We start from the raw sequence: 23,226 nt of genomic DNA on the forward strand, positions 1-23,226 counted from the left end.
CACACACACACACACACACACACACACACACACACACACACACACACGTATGTACTATAGAAGTTAAGGGGGCAGGTAAGGAGGGGACTCTTTCCCAGAAGCCGAAAACATCCTTTTACACTCTCATCCATGAGAGAGTCAAGTTGAAATGGATTGTTATATGGCTTCATGGGAAGACACTGTAGTGAACAAGGGTGTGTGTCACAGGAAAGGCCTACACACAGAACAAAAACAGAAATACATACAGACATATGACAAGACCACATTCATTGATTCCAGAGATAATTGAAACCCTCACGTAAAACAGCATATGGGTCCTCGCAGAACACGATCCTAAAAAGCAATTAGTTCAGGCTTCAAAGGGATTTTCCTGAATATGAGAAATGGGTTCCAATTGAAATTTTAATTAGGACCCCAAAACACATCAGTACACTTACTGCTGAAAGTTCACCACAAATTGTAAGCTTTGGATGATTGGTTGGACTTTATTTAAGCTGGGTAAACATCATTGCAGGCATTTTACCCTGTTGGAAGGGCTTGTAGAAAACAGAAGTTTGCAGTCAGAGAAGGGACCAAAAGGGTGACATTTACACGTGGTGGTAAGCAGTAACAGGCTTTTACTGTTGTTTGTGTGCTAGGCAAGGAGGTGTCAAAGACTGTGGTAGTTTTATGGACCTGAATGACACTGAACAGCTTCAGCAGAATTTGGGAAGCGAAATGGATGTGTCAGCATAAAGAGGGAGGACCGGGTCTTCCATCTTTCCACTAAATTATAGATTTTTTCCAATCAATACACCAAGAAATCCTGAATTACCATTTTTTTTTATTATTAAGGGAAGGGCACTTCGGTTACAGGAAGGGAGGGGAGAGGGAGAGGAATGTTTTGCTGACTTTCTCAATATTCTGTTAGAAAATACTTGCTCTTGGCTTTTTTTAAATTGGATTTTCAAGCTCAGGTGGAAAAACAAAGATGGCCCATCAGTTTCTCTCGCCTTTTCCCCCTTCTGTGTGAAAAAAATTTTAAATTCCTTGTGTCCAAGAGAAGATTCCTATTGCTTTTGACTATGTATCTCCATTAGGTAGAATTATTCACCCTGAGCCCCTCTATGTTGTTGATTGCAAGGAATTTTCTGGTCAGCTACATTTCAAATCTGTCAGAGCCAGTGATGTACTCCAGGTGCAGCCAAGTGTGAATGCTGTTAAAGCTATTGGTTCAGATGACCTCGATATTGGGTCTTTTCATGACTGCTGCTCAAGTTTTCTACTCTGCTGGTTTTTCACTTCTTTCTCTAATTGCTGCCGACTGTTCAAAACCTGGGCTTGTTTGATGGGCTTCCAATTTTTTATAACGTTATATCAGTTTCCAGTAGAATCCCGTGTTTATAATATCCTCATTAAATAAACACCCAGAGGAGAGGTTTAAGTTGCTTATTTTAGTCAACTCTCATCCTAGTAAAGTATCCCTCATTGGAGCCTCTTCGAAATAATGGAAAATTCATTGCCTCAACACAAGGTACTATATGGCCATTTTCCCAGTTTATCAGTTAAGATGATTTGGACTGCTGGTAATATAATTAATGACTTAAATAATAGAGACATTTATTTCATATAATGCGAAGTTCAGAGGTATGGGATTCCTGGGTGTATTTGCCGGGTCCAATGTTTATTGGCTGATAGCACCTATGAAGGGTACAGAGGAAAAAGATCAAGAGTAGTCAGAGACATCCTCGTGCGCACAGCTCACATCCGATACCTGTGAAAGGAGGGGGAAAGGAAGAATTAGGTAGTGAGGGTATAAGACTTTACTGAGGTTCTGAGAAACCCAGAACCACCCTAACAGGGAGCTCTACTAACAATAGAGTCCCTAAAGCAGTCCCATGTTGGGCAGAAATGCTTGAGTCCTGTTGCTGCCCTGTGCTCAGGGACTGGCTAGCCCTTCCTGCAGAGCTTGACCTCAGCTCAGTTGCTGCCATGAATTGTTTGCAGTGGGGGCTGTCAGCTGCCTGTGCTCCTTGCAACTGACCAGTAAGCTCTTTCTTGAACAGAGATCTGAGGGCCATCCCTCCATGGCTGCCACACCGGTTTTATTCTGCAGCACAGTGATGCCATCCAGGATCCAGGTGCTTTCCACATCTATGTTCTGTCATGCCTAGCATATTGGTGGTCTTCAGATTTACTTCGTCATTGTCTAAAATGACTGTTAAAACCTCATGTCTCTCATGTCTTCACACAATTAGGTAGGTACAAAAGCAGAAAGGAGAGCTTATCCTTGCATGCCTCTGTTCTTAAGGAAGGAAGATCTTTCTTTAAAGTGGCCAAGCCCTTTTTCTGCAAGGGAGAGTAGGCTGTTCTTTTTTTTTTTTTTTCTCCTAGCTTTTTGAATCGAATCATGGAGGAGTGGGTTATGCCAGCAAATAGGAGGGAGGTCGTGGGGGTGGGCTGTTCAGTAGGTAAACCCCCCAGTGTCTGCCACCCTCAATATTGCTAAGGTAGCACTTGATAATTTTATTCCCAGAAATTCAGACAATAGAAGTTATAAATTGATTACTGAATTTTTGACTTATTACACTGGCAGGTTATTTTGCTTATTTTCCATTCCCATCCCCCCTAGCCATGAATAGGAAGGCTTTATTGCAGTCTTTCATATATATGTCTTAAATATATATTTTTTTATGTATGTGTGGAACATAGTAGGGGCACGTTCCTTTTATTTCTTTTATTGTTGCTGTGGTCCACAGTTTACTAAATGTCTAAGTGAACAGATCTCCTACCGTATTGTTGAGATTGATCTTTTAAAAGGACTTCTGAAAACTGATTGCATTAATCGACGTTTGTAGTTCTGTCATTTTAAACTTTGAATTTACTATCCACGTTTCTCCAGTGCTAGAATGCTACAGACATACTTTCCTATTCTTCTCCCCAGGCCTAGGGAACTTAATGAATAATTAAATGACGAAAGAAATTAATCAAGAGGCATTGTAGTTGAAAGTATTCAAAATAAAAGCACCTCTTCTGGTTCCACAATTAAAATCCAAATATCATTGATGGGAAACTTCTCTTTTCCACCACTGCACCTTAAACGCTGAAAACAATGCCTATGGAACATAGTAGAAGCACAGTAAGTATCTGAATATATACCCAGGCCTAGGGGAGAAGAGTAGAAAAAACATTGCCGAGTATGAAAATACCAAGTGTGAAAATACCTGAAAATATGGTACTTTTTTGGTACAAAGTGAGGTATCCATTTGCTTCCCCCAATGTCTTTCTCATCTCTCCTGTGTTTCCGTACAGTCTACACTGCTTCTTTACTGAATTTATAATTTTAAGTACAGAGCTAGTCAGCTCTACTATTCACCTACTGTGGGAAAGCTGTGTGACCTCTCAGAGCATCTGTAAAATGAGATGAAGATGCCCCTTTCTGTGGGTGCCTCACCTTCCTCTTGCTCATTTATTTTGTGCCATTAGAAAGCTATTTCTTTACATGGGCAGAATTCATAATCTTTGTCTTTCTCTTTTTGCTTTTTCACACAATTTTTGCTTCTTCCTAAAGTGAGAACAATTCAGGGACACCTGGGTGGCTCAGTCGGTTAAGTGTCTGCCTTCAGCTCAGGTCATGATCCTGGGGTCCTGGGATAGGTTCTGCATTGAGCTCCTTGCTCAGCAGGGAGCCTGCTTCTCCCTCTATCTGTTGCTCCCCCTGCTTGTGCGCTCAGGCTCTCTCTCTGACAGATAAATAAAAATTTAAAAAAATTTAAAAAAATCAAATGAAAACAATTCCAAATTTTGCATGTAAAACCATAAGAACCCCCAAATTTTATTTCTGCCCAGAAGTAGATTACTTTGAGAGTCTGCAGTATGCTTCCTTAAAAAAGAACCTCAAATGCTCGAGTCTTAGACTTAGTCTTGATGACATATATACTGTCTTTGGTATTGATACAGAAAGTAGTTTTTATTACAAAAAAGAAAGCTACATAATTGCTTTCCCCAACCTAACTTTGCAGACACAACCATTATTAAATTCTCTTGTGTCATGACACATCCGTCTCTAAGCACTGACAAGCATGAGTATATTTACATACGGCTATAATATTTTCAAGGAAAACTGGAATCTTGTTGATCAGTACTGCAGTGATATTTTTTTTAATAAATGTTATCTGACCATTTTTTACTTCATTTTGATGTGTGAGAGTTAGAAAACCCTGAATGTGAAATCCATGTAACTGGTTTTTTTATAATAATATTTTTTATTATATTATGTTAGTCACCATACAGTACATCCCTGGTATTTGATGTAAAGTTCGATGATTCATTAGTTGCGTATAACACCCAGTGCACCATGCAGTAGGTGCCCTCCTTACTACCCATCACCAGTCTATCCCATTCCCCCACCCCCTCCCCTCTGAGGCCCTCAGTTTGTTTCTCATAGTCCATAGTCTCTCATGCTTGTAACTGTTAAACAGAACTAGAGTTCCCATTGGTCACGTGGAAAAGGACAACAGGCCTCTGTTTCAAATAAGTTGGGAGCCATCCCCAGTTCTTTCTTTTTTTAAAATAAGCTTTACTGAGGTATTATTTATATACAAAGAATTGCACATATTTAATATGTGCAGTCTGATGACTTTGGGCATGTGTAAGCACTCATGATACCATCACCACAATCAAGGAAATCAACATATACAGCACTTGCTTAAGTTGCCCTGTGTTCCTTTGTTTCTGTTTTGTTTTGTGGTGAGAACATTTTTCTTATTATTTTTTTTTTTAAGAATTTATTTATTTATTCGACAGAGATAGAGACAGCCAGCGAGAGAGGGAACACAAGCAGGGGGAGTAGGAGAGGAAGAAGCAGGCTCATAGTGAAGGAGCCTGATGTGGGGCTCGATCCCAGAACGCCAGGATCACGCCCTAAGCCGAAGGCAGACGCTTAACTGCTGTGCCACCCAGGCGCCCCCATTTTTCTTATTATAAAACAGAAGGTGAGGTATAGGCCAGTAGATGTTACCAGACAAAACAAGAAACAGAAATAGAAATGCTTTGTCTCAATGAAAATAAAATAATGTACTTACTTTCACTTATTCATTCCTTTACGAATTTGTTCAGGTATTTACTGTGCTTCTACTGTGTTCCATAGGCATTGTTTTCAGCGTTTAAGGTGCAGTGGTGGAAAAGAGAGAAGTTTTCCATCAATGATATTAGCATTTTAATTGGGGAACCAGAAGAGATGCTTTTATTTTGAATACTTTCAACTACAATGCCTCTTGATTAATTTCTTTAGTCATTTAATTATTCATTAAGTTACTTTTGAAGCAGTTATTTAAAAATGATATGCAGTATCATTTTCATTACAATAAAAGTGATATAGAAAGTTTAGAAAAATATTAAAACCACCTGTAATTTCATAATACAGCAAACTACGACTGTTGTTAATGTGTGTCTATGTGTGTCTATCCCATCTGGTTTTTTCTATCTAGATACATGGACCAATGTGAATTTCTAAAAAACAGATGTGTTTATAAACTTGCCCTTTAACTCTTAAATATTCTTTAAGAACATGATTTCTCCTAGACCAAATCAGGAATAGGTATGCTAGTTTATTTAACTAGTATTCTGTCATTGGACTTTCCGGGTTGTTTTCTAAAATTTAGTTCTTCTAAGCAACCCTGTGATAAATAGCTTTGTATCTATATCTTGGTATGGGTATATGATTATGTCCTTACAGTAAATGTCTGGATGTGGTTATTATTGGGTCAGAGTGTATTAAACATGAACTGATTTTATACATAATGCCAACTACCCCTCCAAGGAATATAATTTTACCACATTATAATTTATCAATGTTTATCTCCCTGTATCCTTATTAGTATTAGGTATTTCCAGTCTTATTTTTTTAATCCCAGACTAATTTTCTGGAGAATAAAATTAGGTCATTGGTTTAACTTTCTTTCATTTGATTAGAAAGAAGTTAAGCAGTTTTTCACATTTACTGCTCACTTGTCTATTTGGTGAATTGCCTTTTACATTCCTGCCCATATATCTATTTTGGGCTTCACCCTTTACTTTTTCTTGGTAAAAATCTTGGTATATTAAATATCAATCGCTATGACTGTTTAATATATTTTAAATTATTATTCTGTTTCCTTTGCCTTGTAAGTTATTTTTGACATTTCATTTTTACATTTTTAAACCTATTAATATTTACCTTTAAGTTTCTGTGGTTGCTTTTATGTTTAATTTTTTCTACTTTAATACCAGAAATTATTCTCCTATATGAGTGAGCTTCAAGTTCTTTTATTTCTTGTATAAAAAGCAAGACGCTCGTAGGGATTTTTTTTTCATAGTAGAAGTTTTTGATTGTTGATCAGTTGTCCAGGTATATATGTGTGGTATGTATTTTTGAATTTTTAAAATTTGTTTTGGAATAGACTTTCCTTTCTTAAAGATTCCACCTTTATTGTATACTATCCTAGCTTCTTATACAGATTTGGTTCTGGACAGTTCTTTCATGATTTGTCAATCATACAGGATAAAACTATTGTAACTGTTAGGTTTAATAGTGTATTTAAATATTTGTGTAATTTCTCTTAATTTGAATTTTTCAAAATTGTCTCAGTAGGGATGCAAAGTAGTATAGTACAAATGTCAGCATTATTGGTAGATAACAAGAACTATAGAAGGTTTGAAATGGAGGAGAGCAGGTAGGATCTTGGGGAAGATGTAGCACTTAGATTGGACACAGAAGGATGAGTCTCATTTGATCTGGCAGAGAGGGAGGAGAAAGGGTTTGCCAGGATTGTGGTGAATAAGCATTATGTAATGGGTGATGGGAGAAGCAGGGCGGAAGGGATGTAATATTTGTCTAGTACCTATTGAATGTGAATCACCATACTAAGGATTGTATAGGAATGACTGAAGTTAGCTGAAGCCTCATACTGTCTCCTGTGTCAGTGCATGCCCAGTGATCTGCCTTCACTCTGTTCTAGTTTGGATGCAGAAATCAGTATTTCTTTGAGTTTCAAAAAAAAAACCAAACCAAACCCCAAACCCCAATTTACTCACCAAACTTTTGTCAATCAATGTGAACCACAGTTTCTTGACATCAACACCATAGATATTTTGGGCTGAAAAGTCCATCATTTTGGTGCTGCCCTGTGCATTATAGGATGTTTATTCCCCAACTTGTACCCACTAGATGCCAATAGCAGTCTTGCCGCCTAGGAGGGACAACCAAAAATGCCTCCAGACATTGCCAAATGTCCCCTAAGGGGCAAGTCAACTCTAAGAATCACTAATATAGGTGATACCAAAGACAGGAAGGTTGGTGGGGGGTTTTATGTTGAACAGTGCCCAAGAAAAAAATATCCTTTGTTTTCCTTGCTGAACTCCCTTTCTTGGTTTTTCTGCAGTTGAGTTTGAGGAGTGGTGTTTTGCTTGATCTATTGCAAGGTGTCTCAACTATGGTACTACTGACATTTGGGTTACATGATTGTTCTGGGGGGCCATCCTGTGCATCATGGGATGTTTAGCAGCACCACTGGGCTCAACACAGGAGATGCAAATACCCCTCCCCTGAGTTGTGGTAACTAAATCTGTCTCTAGACATTGTCAGATTAGCCCTGATGGGGATCAGTGATGCAGATTATTCTGACAATAGGAAAGTTGTGGGGGTTTTATTCTGCACTGCCAGAAACAGCCAGCAATCCCTGTACCAATTGATGAAAGATTACTCCAAACTTTGTCATGAAAGAGAGAAGGCAAGGGGGTCAAGGCTCAGAGGCGAAGACCTTTTGCTCTTCGTTGCTCCGGCTTTTATTGGTCCTTCATATGATGTGTGACAGGGGTCTTACTGAAACTGGGAGGATCTGTTTACCGGGAAGATACTATATGCTAATTTTGGGCGTATTCTACGAGGTCTGCTAAACATAGCCTAAGGGACAATGCCTACATTTCTTAGATTGCGGGGAGACTGTCTGGGCTAGGAAAGTTTCGGGAAGGCAACTCCCCGGGGCATTCCAATGGCAGAGCAGTCACTAGGCCTCAGCATTCCAAAGGCTTCCACCCTTCTCCGAAACCTTCCCTGCCCTTAGCGGCCTCCGTGTTACATTTCAACAAACCAGGTATTATGGCTGATTTCATGCTCTTCATTAACCCCAACACTGTGCAACCTGTAAGATATCATTTGTAAGACCTTTTTTCTTGGGGCACCTGGGTGGCTCAGTTGGTTAAGCGTCTGCCTTCCGTTCAGGTCTTGATCCCATGGTCCTAGGATCAAGCCCCATGTTGGGCTCCCTGCTATTTGCTTCTCCCTCTCCCTCTGCCCCTATCCTCCCCCCTTGTGCTTGTGCGCTCTCTCTCTCTCTCAAATAAGTAAATAAAATCTTTAAAAAACCCTCTTTTCTCCTCTGAAGTCCTTTCTTCGTTATTATGGAACTAGTTTTCCTGGTTTTGTTTATGTTCTTTCAAGAATTGCCCCTCTCAGCACTAATAAAGTTTTGTGCCAAAAAATTGTGTTGTGTGGGGCTGTCCTGTAGATTGTGGGTGTTCAGCAGTATCCCTGATCTCCACCCACTAGCTGCCAGTAGCACCTTCCCACCTTCTCCCCGAATAAAAGACCAATGTTATCTCCAAGTACAGTTTAACGTCTGCTGGAGGGAGGGGCAAAAATGCCCCTGGCTGAGAACCACTGTTGTATCTCTGCTTACCTTTCTCCCCACGGTGGCTCTTTTGGGTCGTTTCTTTGAGAAGAAATGTACATTTCTCTCCATTTCTTACACATTGGTGTTGAGTGATAATTTTTGTTATTACTTAACATGATTGAAGAAGCTCATGATCTCAAAGTGGTTTGTTACACTTTTCTCTAACAAGTAAAGTGTTGCCCCTAAGAAGAATTCTGACAAACTCCACCTAACTACACGTTCATCATTTCTTCTCCAAGTGAACGGGAGTGGGCCCTTTGAGCTTCCCTCACAGGTTCTGCAATAGACAGCTTTTGCGTTAGGTAAATCTGCACATACATCTCTGTTTCACTAAATCTGAGCATTTGGGCAACCTGAAGATAAGCATATTGTCTTGCACATATTAACTGTATTAAAATGAAAAGAATATGTTAATACTGGAATCAGGCATATCTGGGTTAAAGTATCACTGAACTCCTCTTTAACCAGAATAAGTAACCTTAGGCAAGTTAGTTCCTCTGACCTTGTTTCATTCTCTGAAAAATAAGGGTAAGATTTCCTTCTGAGTGGGTTTTTTCTAATAAAGATTATAGATTATAAGATAAAGCAACTTTTCATGTATTAGCCATTCAAAAATGCTAACCACTGTTGTGAATTTTATCAAGAGATATTGAGGCCTATATTAAGAGCTTGTAAGCCAGACTTTAACCTCAAACACCTATACCTATTTACCTCTTTATTTCATTTAATTTGATGACTTGTGGTCACAGCTGGCGATGCTGGGGGGTGGGGAGAGCGGGGGAAAGATGGTTGCATTAATTTTTTCAATTTGCCCAAGATTGTAAGTCTTGACTAATTCTAATGTTTTCATAAACATTGAATTTTAAAATTTAGCGTCTTTAGGAGGACTTCTTGCAGCATGAGAAGATTCAGATTGCCTCTAAATAAAACATACAAGATAGAATTAGAAATTAGGGAGTTCAACTAGAATTGGTTCCTCTGGCAAAAGTGTCATTTGGTCGAGTTTTTATTGTTTTTCCCAGTATGTAAGATATATTTTACTTTCACATTAATTTTTCTCATTATGTGTATATGAAGTTTTGGCCTTTTCCAGAGAAATTGAAAAACAAAATATGACAGAAAATAAAGACAACCTGTGAGTCACATTTCAAAAATCAATAAAAATGCAGAGATCACTACTGTGGTCATTAAAAAGGCTTTCATTGTTTAATTTGTTACATGAGGATGTGACTTTTTCTTCCTAGATTAGAAAATAAAGTGTTAAAAAAAACCCAAAATTTAAAAAAAGGAAGTGTTAGTAAAGGCTGGGTTATACAATTCTGGTTATAATACAGAATTTAGTGGTGAAGGGGACTCTAAATTATTTAACCATACCAATTTCTTAGTGAAGAAAGTGAGCATGCCTACAGTAGGTAAGTGACCTCCCCAGGACTTTTAACCAGTGATAAGTGATAGAGTTTGTAGGAGGATCTCATTCCCAGTGAGTCAGACACCATGCTTGATTAATCACATCTATCTGAAAAAAACAGAGTTGTCGAATCTTCTAGAAGGTTGAGCATATATTTTCTGATGAATTTTTTTTTGAATTAGGGAATGACAGTGGAAATATTTTTAGGGATTGTTGTGGCACTAACCGCTGGGGAAAAATAGAATATTTTGACTAAGATAAGCTTGAGGAAAATTATGTTTCAACTCAGTGTGACTTTTTAAAGCAAGAGAAGCACTATTGTTGTCTGCGACCAGTCTTTTAGAGGAGACACAGATGGACATGGCAGGCTGTAAAAGAAACTAGACTTTAACCAACACGTAAAGGATGCCTGGGTGGCTCAGTCTGTTAAGTGTCCGACCCTTGATTTTTGTTCAAGTCATGATCCCAGGGTTTTGAAATTGAGCCCTACATTGGGCTCTGTACTGGGTGTGGAACCTGCTGGGGATTCTTTCCCTCTCCCCCTCCCTCTATCTCTCTCCCCTCCATCTCTCCCCCTTTCCTTTTCCCTTTCCCTTTGTCCCCAGCCCACCCCTGCCCTCCTCCCAACTCATGCACTCTCTCTTAAAAAAAAAATCAACCAACACATAATATTTTTTTCCAGTCTCTCACTCTCTCATTTTTCAAACACTTTTGACTTTATTAAGGAACATACACAATATTGAAAGCTTGGTATTTAAGAATTGGTTAAATGTCTTTAAACTGCTAATGTGTCCAGTACTTCTTTATGTATCTTGAAAACTACGTATCTTTAACATATCTTCAGTCTTCTAGTAGCCTAGTAGAACTTTTCAACGTAGATATCAATAAAACTCCCTGGATTTTCCTTGAGATTTTCTTTTTCCTGTGTCCTTTTTTTGTTTATGCAATTTGTATCGCTCAGCCATTGTTAGAAGATCTTTAGGGACTCTCTGATTTGCTCGTTTCAGAATTTTAATCAATTCAGTGGCGATCTTCCAATCATTTTGAGTCATGAGGGTAATTGATAAACCAGTCTTCCCTGCTCTTCCAGTACGCCCCACTCTGTGTACATATTCTTCAATATTGCGCGGGAAGTCGTAATTATATACGTGTGTGATATCATTAACATCAAGACCTCTGGATGCTAAATCAGTAGCAATCAGTATTTTCACTTTTCCACTTCTGAAGTCCTCCAATGCTCGTTCACGATCATGCTGTTCTCTGTCGCCATGCAGTGACTGCACTGGTATGCCTTGGATGCTCAAATCACTTGATAAGTCATCAGCAACAAGTTTTCTGCTGACAAACACGATGACTTTGTCTTGGGGTGAAAGGTTCTGCAGGAATTCTTGGATAAGAGATCGTTTTTCTTCTTCTGTGGTAATGATTACATTTTGCTTCACCGTATTAACAGCAACTAGATCCAGAGTACCAACATAAACGATCATAGGCTCTTTCAAATAAGACCGAGCAAGTCGACGAATGGTGTCTGGCCAAGTTGCACTTGTCATAACAGTCTGGCGGTCTGGGCGCACATCTAGTAAAATCTTCATTATCTGGTGTTCAAACCCCAGATCTAGCATTTTATCTGCTTCATCTAAGACTAAGTAGGTTATGCTTCGTAAGTTGACAAAGTTATTCATTTGCAGATCATTTAGTCGTCCAGGAGTTGCAATAATGATATCTATGCCTTTGGTAACATCTCGTATTTGTCGTTCTCTACTTCCGCCACCATATATACAAATACTTTTAAGACCTTTATATGAATACTTAGAACATTCAGCTTCCACCTGAAGAGCTAATTCTCTAGTGGGTGTAAGGACTAGCATGCCAGGTCCATTCCTTTCCTCTCTGGATATTGGTTGATTATTGAGGTGGATAAACCCAGGCATTAAATAGGACAAAGTTTTGCCTGTTCCGGTTTGCGCAACTCCTATAAGATCTATTCCTTGTAGAATAATTGGCCACGCCTGTGACTGAATGGGCGTTGGCTTTTGAAAACCTACTCTTTTAATGCTTTCAATAATTTCAGGATAAGGATGGAAAGCATCCTCAAACAGACGAGTAGGATTGGGGATGGGGCGCTTTTCACCATCTTTCAAGTCGTCACACATTACGTCAAAATTTTCCTTTCTCCACAGGTCTACCTGAACTTGAGACAATGAGCTGGTTGCTTCAGATTCTATGTAAAAGTTTTTCTTAATTGGTGGTAAATCTGCCCATTTTCTTTTTTCCCACTCTACAACTTCTGCCCTAATTTGATCCCAATCTATCAGTGGCTGAACTTGCCTACCGCCAGTGTTATCTGGGCGAAACTCTCTTCCAGCAGAGGCCTGAGGTGCGGCACTATCGACATGGGACTCTGAATGGTGGCCTCGTTCTTGTTTTTTAACAAGAACATCTATAGCTGCTTTGGCCTTTGCTTTCATGTCCTTGGTGCCAAAAATTTTTACCTCCGCTTCAGAATCACCTTTTATGATCTGTATTTTGGTGTTTGTCGTAGCCTGGATGTCTTTTATCTTTGATCCACCACGACCAATCACCACACCAATCATATTGCTCCTCAGTCTAAAGCAGAGAGGTGGTTCTCTGGGGCTTGAGGCTCTAAGCTCCATGTAGTCGGAGGGAGTGCTCCAGCCTCTGCCGCTTCCGCCCCTTCCACGGCCGCCGCCGCCCCTGCCGCCGCTGCCGCCGCCCCTGCCATCCCAGCCGGCCCTGGAATCTCTTGAATTAGGCTCTGCCCTTTTCTGTTCTGGGGCCCAGGCCATTGCTGAGTAAGGTAAGACTGCTGTTGGCCTTTTGCCTACCTAGAGTGGGAAGAAGATGTGGTCTGAGGGCTCTTTCGCTTCAGACGCTTGACCAACGGACTATGGCGCCAGTGGATAGCAGTGCAGCCGTTAGGAAGGGAATTATTATGTGACGTAGTGGCACGGGCTTCATCGGGCTGACCAATCACAGGACTCGGTACTGGCACGAGGTAGGCAGGCACCTGTGACGCAAAATTTAAAGCAACTCAGTAACATGACTTGTCGCTGGCGAGGGCGACCTTGGTCATGTGGTTAAGTAGCTTTACTCAGGATTTCCGCACTGTAAAATTATTTCTCCCTTTCCATTATAGTAATAATAAACAATTATGATTACTCTATTCTTTGGAAACAGTTCATTAAGTCTAGCTGACCCTCAAATGCTCACCTCTTATTTAAATTCAGTTCTTTCTAATATTTTGTAGAAACTAATGTTCTTTGTGATACAGTTTGGAAAATACCGCTCAGGATGAATATTGATTATCGAATGAATTTTTTTCATTTGATAGTTCCACAAGACTTGTTCTGAGGAAGCATGTTACAAGTCCCCTACACTTCTTTATGAATTATACTAGGAGTTTTAAAGCATTCCCAATATCTTTTAGTTCATTAACTATTAAAAAGGGAAATTTGTTTAGTGAAAAGTGGCTTTAACTGAAGAGTATACAGTATTTCCCTGTCTTTGTTTTCACCTTTATATTAAATAATAGTATGTAATAGTACAGAATTCCACACAATTCTAGACATGTTGGATATGTCAGGGTCATTTTGTTTTTCTCCTTAGTTAGAGAATGAAGTTGAGGTCCTGATATCCTTAAGGATTTGACTAGGAGTACTCAGCAAATCCTTGAGAGTCTAAATTGAGAACCATTTCTTAGCTTATAAACAGGGGCTCTCAATGCTCTACTGTAAAGTGACTTGGTTTTGCTTCTATTGTTTCATGTGGGTGATATAGGAGAATAAAAGGAGCCATGATAATGAAGTGAAATAAAGTCATGAAGTGGGGAGAAGGGTAGCCCTGTACAGAAGCAGTACACTTTGTGACAGAATTCATTGTAGTGAATTATTGGGATTGAAGACTTGTGCAGGTATTATAGGTACTGAGAGATATTGTGCCTTCAGGGTCATTCCCTACCATTGGAGAAACTATCACCTAAATTAAGGGCCACCAGTGTGATATTCTTTGTTTCAGAAATCTCTGGAACAGGCTTATCTCCTTTCTGAAATGTTTCCATTAGATATTTACCCTGTGGGTTTTGGTTTGGTACATTAGTAACTTGCTCTAAAACAACAACAAAAACAACAACAACAACACCACCACAAAAGTATAAAGTTGCCAAGTAGATGCATTCTAGTGGGGCAGCTGGCTAAGAGGTTCTTAGAGAACAGAGGGAGGCAAAAAAGGAAGGGTTGGGGTTTCTGATAAAGTGTATCTGAAGAAAGGTAATGAAAGAGAAGATTGTGCTTAAGGCATTCTTCACCATTTTGCTTAGGGTGGTCCCTAATACTTGATAGGCAACAAGAAAAGAGTGAAATATTAAAGGCAGTGAATTGAGGTAATTTTAAGCCACTGTAAATTCCACAGAATTTTCCTGTAGATAAGTTAATGTTGATGTCCTGAAGCATTCCTGTAGGTGGGACTTCCTTAGAAACAATTTTGATAGTATTTTAATTTAATTTTCTTTGATAATCTAAAGCAACCTAGACTTGGGGAATTCCAGTTAGCATTAATAATCATAACAACTATAGTTGGTTTTAGATCTGTACAGCATTTTATAATTTATAAATACCTGTAGAAATGGTCTATTTGGATGCTAAGTATCTGGCTATTATTCTGTTCTGCAGGTGCAATATATTATGGCAAAGGTTGCCATCATCATTGCACACATTGGCGTATTTGTGCACAGAACTACGTAATATAGAGCCTAAAGAAGCGGCAGTGGTATGGGGTAGTAGTCAAGAACACAAGAGCCAAAATAACTGGGTTCTGCTCTCAATTCTGTCACTTATTAGCTGTGGGTCCTTGAGCTGATTCTAAGCTTCTTAGGCCTTGGCTCTGCTATCTGTGGAATGACACAGTAATATTTATATACACAGAGACACAGTTACATTTCTTGGTTCATAGTAGGAAGTCTCCAAATCTCAATAAACTGTGTTACAGAAACAGTAGGTGTATAGAGACAATTAAGGAAGTTCCCAAATGTCTCTCCAAGATTTTTCCTGATAGAATTTCCACTGTCTACATCAAAATGAAAATGAAGGTAATAAAAATGTGTTCATAAATCTAAATTAATTAAATTTAAACTTTCTAATTCATACTCTCCTTTTTTTGTAAAATATCCTTTAGAAAGTGAAATGAGGATCACAAATGATTGTTAAAGATCCCTACCGTGTCAAAAAAAATAAGTAAAACTAATGCCAGTAGCCAGATTTGATTTTGAAATGTTACTTGTATGTGAAGCACAAGAAATTGCAAGTGCTCATCTAGCCTATTAGCAAATAAACACACTTCAGAATGCTATCAGGTATTAAACATGATGGCAGGCCAAAATGTCTGGGAGGCTGGAGAGTTGAGGCAAAGCTCTCTAACGGATGTAGGTCTGTTCTGTCACTAGGAGGTGTGAAATTACAGATAGGAGGATATTAAAGTTTTAGGGTAGGAAATCAATGTGGCTTTGGGGAGGTGATGAGGGCAGCCTGGATGACTAGGACAGAAGATTTAGGTTAAGGACAAAGGAGAAATGGAGAAAAAAAATTGGGGTCAAGGGAAGGGAAAAGGGAACTTTCAGGAATTGAAAAGTTAGTCAAAGATGTTTTAAATTATTATGGTAAAAAAATGGGGGGGGAGGAATGAATCTAGAATGAAGGAGTTCTCTTGACACTGTCAGTATTAATTAGGGAAGCAGGGCTGTATGGGGAAAGCAGGATGCAATGAAGTGAAGAATGGGGGCTGTATTTGTGATATTTTAAGTATATTGAACTGAGAGACTTGAACAGAGTGTGGCCGTGCTAATTCAAGAAAGGAACAGCTAAAATGAGCAGGGACCCAAGTAGCAACTAATATTTTTAGTCCTAGTATATGCCAAACATGTAAAATACATTGTTTTATTTAGTCACCACAGCAACTCTGTAATAAGTGTTTTTCTCCTTTTCCATGTGAAAACATTGAAACTCCTAGTTGTCACATAGTATATCCAAGTTCATGCAAAGGTATGGTAAATAGCTGAGACAAATTTAGACTCAGGTCTGATTAGCTTTAAGGCTTTCTCCCTCCACTAGACTCCCATCCGTAGCGGAAAGTACGCTTGATTTAGTGCCTGGTTGTAGAGATGGAATGAAAGGAGCGTTTAGTCAAAGATTACTCAAACTGACAGGTTGGGGACTCTTCGAAGAAAAGAATCGTGGAGCTGTTTGGCAGGAAAGTTGGAGGGGAAGTCATTTATAGGGCAAGAGGAAGAGTTTGGTTTCAGACATGTCCATGTTGTGGTGGTTTGGGGAAATGGAAGTGGAAATGTGAAGTAGGACTGGAGATTTGGGACTCTAGTTCAGGTAAGAAGACAGGAGGAAAAGTAGAATAATCAGCACAGAGAGTAGAGTTGAAACAGAGAATGAATATTCTTCCCACCAAATAGAGAGTAATGGAAAACAGGTTTGAGAATATCTTCAGGAATCAGAGAAGACATATGATTAGATAATGAGATGGGGAGGACAGGAAACCAAGTGAGGAAATAAGAAAAATTCAAGAGAATAAGAGAGCATTATAGTAGAAAATAAGACAAGAGAACAGATTGAGAAGACCTGCTAAATAATGTAAAATACTTCATGAAGGACAAGGAGTCAATAAACTACTGAAGGTGGGAGAAGGAAATTAGCAATGACTTTCAAGAAGGTCTTTTTTGTGGCACGATGGAGAAACACATATTGCTAGGGAAGCAATTGGGAAGAGAGACAACTGGACCACTGGGGAACCCTGCAGTGCTGAGGAGAGAACTTTACATCTTGTACCAAAAGCTGAAAGGCACTGTCTTAATTTTTAAACAAGGCTTCTAGGAAACCAAGATTTCATGGGCAGTTACTGGGATTGTTCTGTTTAAGGATCCAGTGGATTTCAGTAAGATTACTTACCATGAATATTGGAAGAAAATGAGTTTTAATAGTCTTTCAAAATACATGGAAGGGTATGATGAGGGAGCGAATCACAAGGAAATAAGAACTATTCATTAGCAGTTTCAGAAAAGGGAAGTCTTTATAAAAGGAGGAATAGGGAGTACTGGGAGTTCTTTCAAGGAGACTACAGTGCTTATTTTTAGCTACCCATTAAATCTTTCTATATCAAATTTAGTTTATTCTCCACAGGGTGGGGGAATGTATTATTTAGGTATATGAAGAAGTGAGGCTATTGATGTAATTAAATCTCCTTTCAGCACAAACAGTAAAAAAAAAATGTTGTAAGCTGATTAGCACCTGCAATAAGCACTACTGGAGAAAATCTTGCTTACCAACTACTTCCTACGGAAATTCTAAGATATTGGAATGAGTTTTAAAAATAATACATTTCAATTATCCCTTGGCTCTGTTTTGAGTCATTTGAAGGGCTTTCTAGGACGATTTCATTTCTGATAGCTATGATATAGGTAAGTAGAAAGAAAAACAGTTATCTACAGTATTCACATTATATACAGAAGCCAAACAACAATCCTTAAAATCATGGGAATCTAGAGGTAGGAAGGACTGACTTGGAAAAGCATCTCTTCTAACCTTCTTATTTGCAAGTGAGAAATCTAACATTTACAGCAGCTTTGTCCAATGGGGACGTGATGTGAATCACACATAATTTTAAATTTTCTAGAGGCCACATTAAAAAAAATAGGAAAAAAATAGTAAAAGGGGGAGACTTCTGATTCTGGACAAGATGATATAGGCACATTTCTCCCTATTCCTTTTGCTTATTTATTTTATATATAAAACAAGAAAACTGAAATCTGGAGAGAAGAAGGCAGACCAACTAAGGATTTTGGAATTTAAGGAATGACAAAGTGGTAAGTTCCCTAGGTTTTTTGTTTTTTGTTTTGCCTCCCTTATATCCTAGATTGGGTGCTGGAGAAGCTGCAACTCAGAAAAACCCACAGGCACAGCCAAAAAAAAAAAAAAAGTCCCAAGAAAAACCTGTTCTTTTAAGCCAAAGGACCAAGAAAGGAGCAGCCTATCAAGAAAGAAATCTTTCTGATAATAACTTCCCTGCTCGCTTATTGCAGAAAACAACAACAGCAACATAGCGCACTTCCCCTGCCCCCATCAACAAAGGCCTAGTGCAGAGCCTAGAGTTCCATCCACATCTGTTGGTAGCGAGGTCCTCCTACCTCTCCCTGCTGTGGTGATGTCCAGGCAGACCAAGTCTCCAAGACTGTATTTTCAGCACTGTGCAGAGGTGATGAGATGCCCTTTCCACACCCACACCCTCCCCACACCATTGTGTCAATAGAAACTATGTGGGGAGCCTGGAGTTCCACCCTCACCTAGCAGTAATGTAGCATACCTTACTTTTTGGCATACTGTACTCACATACAACATAGGTGAAGTCCTAATGGGGAGCCTGGACTCACACGTCCGCCTGGCAGTAAGAAGGTAGGGCCCAACTTCCCATACCAGTATGGTGTCAGTGGAGACTTGCAAAATTGGAGATTTAAATAATACTGAAATTCTCATAGTACATAAAATGTCTTAGAATTAAAAATCACCCACCATATTAAGAATTAGGATGAATGAGGAAGAACACATGAATAGATACCAACAATGAGAAGAAATGGGCAATGGAATTATCTGAAAAAGTTTTAAAGTTAACCATCATTTTTTAAAAAAGCTTCAGTGAGCACTTATCAACAAACTTGAAACAAATGAGAAAAGTTTTAGCAAAAAGTAGAAGATACAATGAAGAACCAGAAATTTTAGGACTGGAAAATTCAATAATCAAAATAAACTCCCTTCGTGGGCTCAATAAAAGAATGGAAATGAAAGAGGAATGAAGTAGTTAACAGGGAGAAAAAAAAACCGAAAAAAATAACAGGGCCTCAGGAACCTGTGGACAATAATAAAAGCTCTAATATTCCTTGGAATTGCAGATGATGAGAAAGAACATGGGTATGAACAGATACTCAACAGAATAAGGACTGAAAATTCCTGATTTCCTAAAAAGCATAAACCTACAAATTCAAGAATATTAGTAAACCCCAAACACACTAAAACCAAGGAAATTCATGCCAAGACAAAGCATAATCAAATTTATATAATATAAAGACAGTGAAAAACTCTTGAAAGCAGATAGAGAGAAATGACACATTTCCTATAGGGGGAACACCTGTTCAAATGATAGCAGATTTGTCATGAAAAACCATGGAGTCCAGAAAGAGGTGGCATAATATTTTTTCACATGCTGAGAGACAAGAGCAATCAACCCAGAATTCCATATGCAGAGGAAATAACTTCAGAAATGAAAATAAGATCAAGATATTTTCAAATGAAGGAAAGCTAAGAGAATTTATTGCCAGCAGATGTAACGTAAAATAATGGCTGACACACATTCTCTACATGAAAAGGGAATGACAAAAGAAGGAAAGGAAACAAGGAAAAATATGGGTTAAATGCAATAGAGTAGCTCTTCTTGAATTTTATAAATGATGTTTGACATTTGAAGCAAAATCATGATAATGTATGATATCATTTTAAATGTATTAGAGGAGATCGTTAAAACAAGTATATTACAATTAGGAAGAGTAAAGAGACATAAAAAGAGAAAGGGTTTCTATGCTTGACCACACTGTAAAATAATAGTACTATAGACTGTGATAAGTTGCAGATACATAATGCGATACCTGAAGGAACCACTACAAAGCCATACAAATAAGTACGCTCAAAAGCAGTACAGGTGAATTAAAAGGGAATTCTAAGGAATTTTCAGCTAACCCACAGGAAGTACACACATGAAAACATGCTCAAAACTATTAGTCATAAGGGTAATGGTAATCAAATTCACAATGAGATACAGCTTCATACCAACTGTAACAGCTGTAATAAAAAAAGACAAATAAGGTGGTGAGGATGTGAAGAAGAAATTCGAACCCTCATACAGTTAGTAGAAATATAAAAGAAAGTGCGTTCATTTTGGAAAATATTTTGGCAGTTTTTCAAAATGTCAAATATAAAATTATCATAAAAACAAATAAGTAAATAAAGTTACCGTATGACTCAGCAATTCGACTCTCCGGTATCTACCCAAGAGAAGAACAAACATATTCACACAAAAACTTGTACGTAGATGTAAATGGCAGTATTATTTATACTAGTCAAAAGGCCAAAAATAACCCAAATGTCCATCACCTGAGGAATGGATAAACAAAACGTGGTGTATACATACAGTGGAATACTGTTCAGTAAAAAGGAACGTGATATTGGTGAATGCTGGTGTAGATGATCCTTGAAAACATTATGTGAGGTGAAAGAAGTCCATCACAAAAGACTACTTACCTTATTATTTGATTTACATGCAAAGTCTAGAGTAGGCAAATATACAGAGAGAAACTACATGAGGATTTCCTAGGGCTGAGGACAGACGTGGGAGGTGAGGTGGACTTGGAAGTGAGGCGAGAGGGGTAATGCGTAGTGATTGTTACAGAGTTCACAAAACTCTCTAAGTATATACAAAAAAACCCCATTGAATTGTTCACTCTAAATGCATGAATTGTGTGGCTGTGAACTATATCTCAGTAAATTGTTAAATAATATGTGGACCTATGTGAATCTTAGGTTCCTGAGCACTTTGCCCCCTTTCCTATATGTGAATTAAGTGCCTGCTCTAGTTTTCCCCTCTAAAAGCAATACAGTTGACAAATGAGAAAACTGAGGCACAAATAACATGCTGTTTTCCAAGGTTACACAGCTAACTCCTGAGCTCCACATAGCAAACTCAAACAGAAGGCAAGAAAAGGAAACCATTTCCAATAAACATATTCAGTTGTGATAATCTGGGATAAAAAAGGCAATCCGGTATGACAGAAGTTTTTATTGCCTTCCTCAGGGGTTTTGGAACTGCTTGTAGTTGATAAAGCCATTCAGAGTAAGGATTTGGGACAAGGGCTTATACTCAATTCTTTGCAGCGCACATTATACTGAGGGAGATAGCAGGTGACTTAAGTCTTCAGTAAGAATCATTGTAGGGGAAGAGGAACACAAATGACAATGTTAACAACTGCTGAATCTTCTCTTTGGGAGTTTATTGATATTCCTAAATGATAGGAGTAGAAAATTGATGGAAGAAAAGGTAACAGCTTTTAAAGGTGGATTAATTTGGCATGTTGTTTTTCTGTCATTCTTATTATAGCACTTGACAGGGAAAAAGATGCATTTGATGCCATTTACTCTTTTCAACATGGCCATTACTTCAAAAATATTATCACTTTTGATTTTTCAATTTTGGCCGAAATGGTATTTGATCTAGTTTTGTTCTCATTATGGAGTCTCTGTCTCAATTTGCTGAAAAAGATTGCAACCCCAGTGAAGTATGGCAGAAAATTAATTAATGTGTGTGGCTATTTAAAGATCATTCAGGGAGAACATCAAGTGGTATTTTCTAGACCGTCTGACTTTGATCTGAATATTCTTTTCTTGCAATGACACAGATTTCGTGGCTGCCAGCCGTGAGCTAAAACCTGGAAAATTTTGAGGTTTCTTGCATGTTCCAGGTCACAGAGGCTGGCGTCTTCAAGGGTGGGCCAGTGGGGAGAGGAAGCAGCTGAAGAAGGAAAGGGGGGTGGCAGTGAGGGAAACTAGCTTGCCTGTTGAGGATGACCCCAAAAGACAGCCAGCCTTTCTAATATGCAGTGTCCAAAACGCATGTTTATCTCAGACCACGTCCAGTTACGTGGTGGATAAAGGTGTTCTAATCCTATACGTAGCTGTAATTCACACAGCTGGCAGTACAAGATGTCTGGTATGAGAGGCTACTGTGGTTCTGGGCAACTTGCCAGAGAGCCTTTGGGATTATCCAACTTTCAGGAACAAATAATTGGTGAGGTGTCAGGACAGTACACAAGTAGGCTATGGTTCAGTGTGGGATCTTGTTGTCACTGGACTATGTGAACGTTGGGCAGAAGGAAACAGGATGAATGCCTCTTGTGGAGCCTGTTTCAGCATGGGTTGGGGCTTACGTGAGGCAGAGCCCATGTGGTACACTTGATACTATGTCAGTGACAGCAAAACAGATCCTAGCCCCATTGGAAAGTGGGCCAAGGTTGCTAATGGAATTCGTGTCATGATCAGGCTTTGTGGCGGAGCCACCTTTGGTGAGTCCAGGTAGAAGTGTCTCCGAACTGTGGGCTTACATGCACAGATGGCGTCAGCAATCATCATGGTTATGTAAGCAGTCACGTGCAGTACGATGACATAGCACGTGGCAATGGTGAGCTGAGACTGTATCATATAGGTGGAAATTTGAGTTTCACATCTTCTGCTTACTATTTGTATGACCTTGGGTAAGTTACTTAACTACTCGGTGTCTTGGTTTCCTTTGTTGTAGAGTGGGGTTAAATGATATTTATCTCCTCGGGTGATGATAAGGGTAAAATGAAACAACGCACTGCACGTGCATATCTTGCAAGAAAGATGGAATGTTTTCAGTTCCAGCGGTTCATCATTGTGCATTGTGATAGAATGCCTTGCTACTCAGTATGGTCTGCAAACCAACAGCATCACCTGAGAACTTGATTAAGGAGCAGAATCTTGGGCTCCATACCAGTCCTCCTGAATCAGAATCTGCGTTTTCATTAAGTCCACCAGAAAAATCCTGTGCACATTAAGATTTGAGAGGACCTGTGTAATGGTTTACCTTAAGATGTGTATCCTGCTTATTAGCTGTCAAAACTTGTTGAAGTTAGTTAAGCTCTCTGAGTATATTTCCCCATCTGTAAAAAGAGAATAATTAACACGTTAGGATTAGGAAGAGCATATGAAGTAACATGTCAGAGTACTTAACGGTACTCCAACAGTGTATAGGCAATGTAATCTATGATTGCTAGGAAGTAATAATAAGTAATTTTCAGGGCTTTAGATGTGGTCAGCTATTGCCAGGCCTTTGACTTTATAAGTCTCACCATGATCGTAAAATAGATAGCAACAGAGCTTTAGTGAACTGGGCTAATTCCTTTTTCTACCCCCCCCCAGCTTTATTGAAGTATAATTGACTAAACTGTACATATTTAAGGTATACACTGTGATGATTTGATACACGCGTATA

The 23,226-nt window shown here is 38.9% G+C and overlaps 1 protein-coding gene across 1 annotated transcript; it reads right to left on the reverse strand.

The window, feature by feature from the left end:
* Window positions 1–10,979: 10,979 nt before the first annotated feature.
* DDX53 (DEAD-box helicase 53) lies at window positions 10,980–20,539 on the reverse strand. The gene is made up of 2 exons (XM_040626277.1): window positions 20,521–20,539; window positions 10,980–12,907 (listed from the first exon to the last, which is right to left on the reverse strand). The coding sequence occupies exon 2, from the start codon at window positions 12,903–12,905 to the stop codon at window positions 10,980–10,982; it is 1,926 nt and encodes a 641-aa protein (XP_040482211.1). The 5' UTR covers window positions 12,906–12,907; window positions 20,521–20,539.
* Between the last annotated feature and the right edge of the window lie 2,687 nt (window positions 20,540–23,226).

The sequence above is a fragment of the Ursus maritimus genome (assembly GCF_017311325.1).
Source record: "Ursus maritimus isolate PB19 chromosome X unlocalized genomic scaffold, ASM1731132v1 scaffold_X1, whole genome shotgun sequence".
Taxonomy (NCBI): Eukaryota; Metazoa; Chordata; class Mammalia; order Carnivora; family Ursidae; genus Ursus; species Ursus maritimus.

What these genes read in the sequence shown, in the direction of transcription:
- DDX53 (XM_040626277.1), bottom strand. Translation starts at nt 12,905, where the DNA reads ATGGCCTGGGCCCCAGAACAGAAAAGGGCAGAGCCTAATTCAAGAGAT.